General features: G+C 46.5%; 1 protein-coding gene across 2 annotated transcripts in view; it reads left to right on the forward strand.

Annotated features, from left to right (window-relative positions):
• The first annotated feature begins 2,097 nt into the window (after positions 1–2,097).
• The window catches only part of Pus7 (pseudouridine synthase 7), a 69,239-nt gene continuing 65,552 nt past the window's right edge, over positions 2,098–5,784 (forward strand). Inside the window, exon 1 of one of the 2 annotated variants that reach the window (XM_008830739.3) lies at positions 2,098–2,321. In XM_008830739.3, coding sequence (XP_008828961.1) covers positions 2,216–2,321 — 106 coding nt within the window. In that variant the 5' untranslated portion in view covers positions 2,098–2,215. The remainder of the gene's footprint in view (positions 2,322–5,784) is intronic. The other variant, XM_008830741.3, reaches the window with a different exon arrangement.

The raw sequence follows: 5,784 nt of genomic DNA on the forward strand, positions 1-5,784 counted from the left end.
CCAGGACTGGGGAAGCAGAAACAGGAGGAAGCTTGGGGATTGCTAGTCAGTCAGTCTAGGTGAATGCACGAGCTCCAGACTCTGTCTCAAAAAGGGAGATGGAGGGGCCATAAGATGATTCAGTGGGGTGTTGGGGGTGAAGAGATAGTTCAGGGGTTAAGAGCACTGGCTGTTCTTGTAGAGGACCCAGATTTGGTTCTCAGCACGGACATAGATGCTAACAACTGTCACTAACTCCAGTGCCCTCTTTCGGTCTCTATGTGTATTGCATGAATTGGTGCACTTAACCTATATGCAGGCAGAACACTCATGCACATAAAATTAAATAGAATCTTTTTTTAAAAAAAAGGTGGTTCAGTGGGTAAAGGCACTTGCCAAGCAAGCCTGACAACCTGAATTCTACCCCAGAACCCAAATAAAGGGAGAAATAGAGAACCAGCTTCCAGAAAGCTGTCCTCTGACCTCCACACCTGTATATGTACCACATACACATATGATACACATATAATAATAATAAGTGAATAAAATAAGTTGGAGAGTGATAGAGGAAAACACAACACTGACTTCTGATCTCTGAGTTCCATGTACTCAAACCTTTGTTTCTTTTCTTGTAATAAAATACTCTGACAAAAGCAACTTAAAGAAAAAGGGGTTGCTCACAGCTTAAGGGTACAGTTCATCGTGGAAGGGAAGTCATGGTTGCACTGCAGTCAAAATCAGGAGTAGAGGGCAATGAATGCATGTTACTGCTCAGCTCTCTACTTACGAAGACCAGGATCCCAACCAGGGAATGATGCCACCCACAGGTCGTTCCATTTCAGTCAACCCAAGGAAGATAATCCTGAACAGGCATGCCCAGAGACCTCACATGTGAGTTTAGAGTCTGTCAACTTGACAGTTAACACTATCACATATGTGAACACACAGATACACCCCCCCACACACACACAGATACACACACACCAAATTTAAAAGAAATATAAGAATTTGAAATAGCATTGGGTTTTTTTGTTTTTGTTTTTGTTTTGAGATGAGGTCTCCTTGTAGCTTTTGCTGACTTGGAACTGGCTATATAGACCAGACTGGTCTCCTTCTCTCAGAGATCCACCTGCCTGTGCTGCCCAAATGTTGGGATCAAAGGCATGTGCTACCATGTCTGACTTTGGTTGTTTTTTGAGAGCAGGGCTTACCTAATTCAAGCCGGCCTGTAAGTCACTATATAGCTGAGGATGACCTTAAATGCCTGATCTTTTTGCCCCCATTACCTGAGTGCTGAGATCACAGGCTTATGCCACCACACAAATCTTAGAATGCCATTGGTTTTTTTACTCCGAGTTGAAGTTTGGAAAAATGTTAGATCTGAAATGTGATTAGGTGTTTCTGTTTGGTCAGTTTGCTACTTGAAAAACATGAGACTTTTTAAAAATTAATTTATTTTTTAACCCCAAAACAAAAACTAGCTGTGATCAGGTTTCTTGAAGACAGTCCTACCTGAGAGCTGTCAAACAGGAAAATGAAGGGTAAGGAGTGGCCAAGCAGACTTGGTGGCTTGGTGGTTCACGCCTACAATTAGGACACTGAAGCTGAGGCAGGCAGATTACCCTGAGTTCCAGGTCGGCAGGGCTTCACAGTGAATTCCAGGCCAGACTGGGCTACAGAGTGAAATCCAGTCTCAAGAACAGAAGTGAGGAAATGGTGTGCTTAGCTCTTGTTACAATTGCAAGTACCAAAGTTGTAGTCAACAACAGTCCTTACAGTTATTCAATTTTCATTATTGTTCACTGAGTGATGACTGCAATAAGAAAGGGCCGTAGCGTGTGGACATGATCAAAACATGATACAGACATGGTTGGAAATATCAATATGAAACCCACTCATTTGTACAATTAATATGCGCTATTAATAATAAAGGGCCATAGCTATGTGAAAGAAGCTCTTATTCAAACACAATTAACAATAAGACAGTCTGTTTTAGAAAAAGTCCTAAAGGTGCTCAGAGTTCTTTGAGGATGGTAAGATTGCTGTCGGTCGTCCTGAGGCACAGTGTGGCCAGAACGCGCCGGTGGGCGGAGCCTCCTCCGCGGCGCCGGTGCTGGGCGGGCTCCTCCCCGGGGGCGTGGCCGGCGGGGCGCGGCGCTGCACGGTGCTGCACGTGTACGAGCCCGGCGGCCAGCCGAACCTGTGCGTGTGGGTCCCGGCGCTGCCTGTGTTGCCTATGCGGCTCCCCGCTCGCCGCTCCCTCCTCCAAGTGGCCTCAGCCCTCCTGCTCCGGAGCGGAGCGCCGGCCTCCTTGCCGCTTGGCCCGCGTTCGCAGGCTCCTGGTAAGTGCGCGGCCTCGCGGCGTGCGCTGGGCCGCCAGCCGTGGGCCCGGGCCTTGGTTACCGCTGGAGAGTGGTGCGGCTCGGGAGCGCGGCCGGCCGTGGTCGCAGCCGCGCGGTCTCCATGGTGGACTGTGCCCGGGGCTCCCGACCGCAGGCTCTTTGCTCCCGGATCTCTGCTCCCTGCTGTTAGGGATCCCTGCTCTGCACCCCCTCCTCACCCCCGATCCTGGCTCCCGGCCCCATGTTCCCAGATCCTAGTTCTCAGATCCCCGCTGTCTGGTCCGTGATCCCGGATCTCCACCGCCCACCCGGTCGAGAGGGGGCGCCACAAATGGAGTCAGAACAAAATGGAGTTCAGACTGGTCTGAACTGGCGATCTCTTTTCTCAGCCCTGAATAATGAGATTACAGGAGACCCGCAGCTTCTCTGTCCTGTACTGAACATGTCTTTTGATAGAGGCTGGGAAGGCACTAATGAAAGTAAGATTTTTACACCCAAGAGAAAAATACCATACCAGCTGGTCTTACTGTTACCCAGGTTCCTAGCTGGGAATTCTGTGTGTTCTGGCCACCTGGAGCTCTCCTCACCCACTTTTTTCCAGGTCTATGCCTGGAGGCAGAGGCAGGCGGATCTCTGTGAGTTCAAGGCCAGCCTGGTCTACATAGTGAGTTCCAGGACACCTGGGGCTACAGGGAGACCTTGCTTCAAAAAGACAAAAAAAAAAAAAAATTATTATTTTATGTATATGAGTATATAGCCTGCACCCATGTCGTGCAATGCCCGTGGAGGTTAGAAGAGGGAGTCAGAGCTCCTGGAACTGGAGTTACAGACAGTAGTTACCTTCCAGTGGGTGCTGGGAATCTAACCCAGGTCTTCTGCAAGAGCAGCCCATGCTGTTAACCGCTGAACTACTTCTCCAGCCCCTCCTTCAAGTCTTTAAGCCACCTCTTTACAGATCACCCCTGGCAGTCTCGCCCTTTTCTCTGGCTTGATAGCTTCCTGTCTTGCATGTTCTTATACCGAATTTTATTTATTTATTTATTTATTTATTTATTTATTTATTTATTTATTTATTTATTTGGAGGTGTGGAGGACTACTTTTATTTTTATTTTTTATTTTATTCTATTTTTGTTCACAGAGCATAGGGTAGTGGTTTATTTAGAGAAGCGTGGGTGCTCCACATTTACAGCTGTGCCATAAAGTCCACACTCATATACAGATTCTGTGACCTCCCAACAGTTGCACAAAATTGTGAGATAGGTGCCCCTTGGTGTTCTGGCTTATCTATTCTTTGCGCCCCACCCCCCACGCTGCTAAGATTTATTGACTGGGTGGGAGGGGTAACTGACTCCCCCCTGGACTCCTTGATGAGAGAGGGAAGAAGGTGTGACTATAGCTTGCCAGCGTTGTGGCTGGAGGACATTTCCAGTTAACACTCCACCCCTTCCTCCGGCCCTGACATTCTTTTGTCAACCTCTTCTGCAAAAGTCCTTGAGCCCTGAGCCTTGGAGGGGGTGGTAGGTGTGGGATGATACCACCCACCCCCTACCCCTCCTTGTGGCAAGGTGCTGAACTTTCGGGTCTCTGCATCATCTGTTTTCCATGGGCTGTTGGCCAGTTTGAGTGGGATTCCATCTACACTATGTGGAGGCCAGATCCATGTGCTCTCAGGTGGTCTGCTGGGTTCTCAGCGGTCTAAACCAGATAGAGACCAGAACAGCCACTCTCAGGCTGTCTGCTAAGGTCTCAGCCTTACCCTACCATAGGGCAGAGGAATCTTATTTTTTATTATTTGGTTGGTTGTTTATTTTAGTGGTACTTGTTAGATTGGGATTGGTCATGTGTGTGACCAATAGGAGCTGACATTTGTTTTCCTAGATACCTCAGTCTCTTAGTTGGGGGTTTTATACAGTTCCTGGGTTGAAAATTAGTTCAAGTCTGTGGTTTACTTAACCCAGTTTGGGGCCCTTTAAGTCCAGACATTTATGCTTTAATACTGAGGATTGAACCTAGGGCATGCTAGGCAAATGCTCTATCAGCATATTCCCAGCAACTCTGTTTTGTTATTGAATATATCATCAAGTAGAGTGCAGTCTGTTTGATGACACGAAATTTTCCATTCCATTTTCCTCCAGTGCCAACACAGGATATACCCAATAAATATTAGTAGAGTAAATGACTGATAGCCTTCCTAATCTTTTTCAGATTAGGTGGTTGAGAGTGCTTTGTCCTAAAGAAAGTGCTTGTAATCCAGGCTTTGGTGGTACAGGCCTAAGCAGAAGGATCACAAGTTCAAAACCGATCTAAGCTACAGAGTAAGATCATGATAGCCATCCTAAGCAACTTAGCAAGATCCTGTCTTAAAGTAAAAACCGCTAGTGGGACTAAAGAGATGGCTCAGCACTGGCTGATTTTGTAGAGGACCTAGGTTTAGTTTTCAGCATCCACATGGTAGCTAACAACTATCTGTAACTCCAATTCCAGGGGATACACTGCCCTCTTCTGACCTCTGTGGGCACTGCATGTATGTGGTGCACTTACATGCAGGCAAAACACTCATATACATTTTTTTTTTGTCTTTTACAGACATATTTTTAAAAAATAAAATTAAAACCAGAGCTAGTGATATAATTCAGTGGTTGTGCACTTGCCTACCATGCTTATGGCCCTATGGTCAATGCCTAGCACCACAAAGAAAAGGAAAGGGGGGGAAATGCACTTCTGACTGTGAAAAGCTGTCTTGAGTAACATAAAATTTCTTACCTTAAAAAGAATCATGAGCAAGGAGTGGTGGTGTATGCCTTTAATCCCAGCACTTGGGAGGCAGAGGCAGGCGGATCTCTGTAAGTTCAAGGCCAGCCTGGAGCCTGGTCTACATAGTGAGTTCCAGGACAGCTGGGGCTACAGGGAGACCCTGTCTCAAAAAGAACAAAAAAAAAAAGCTCAGTTGGAAGACTGGTAATACAGCTCAATGGAAAAGTGCTTGTAAGCACACTGCCCTGAGTTGGATCCCCAAGTACCACAAACAAGGAGAAGAACCTAAAACAACAACCAAAAATCCTTAATTGGGCTGAATGTGTTGTCATACTAGGAACACTCAGGAGACTGAGACAGGATCTTGTTAAAGACCAGTTTGGTAGTCCAGCATTAGAAGAGAAAAGAAAAATGAGGAAAAACCCGATAGAGGGATGCTTCTGGGAGCCCTTGTCAAGAAACTCCAGTGGACTTTCACATGAACATTTGAAAATTGCTCTGTTCTGACTTTTTTCTAGTTCCCTGTCTAGAACTTGTAATGCTAATTACTCTTGGCTTTACTTCTTCACATCTCCCATTCATGATTCAAGGACTTTCTTCTTCCCTTAGAGATAAGAGTTATGCAGTTTTGGAGTCTTTTAGATAGACCCACTGAAGGGGTACTTCAGTTGCCTCACCCTGCATCCCTGTTCAGCATGGAGCATGGAA

Source organism: Nannospalax galili, unplaced genomic scaffold (genome assembly GCF_000622305.1).
Source record: "Nannospalax galili isolate Female #2095 unplaced genomic scaffold, S.galili_v1.0 scaffold312, whole genome shotgun sequence".
In the NCBI taxonomy this organism is placed as follows: Eukaryota; Metazoa; Chordata; class Mammalia; order Rodentia; family Spalacidae; genus Nannospalax; species Nannospalax galili.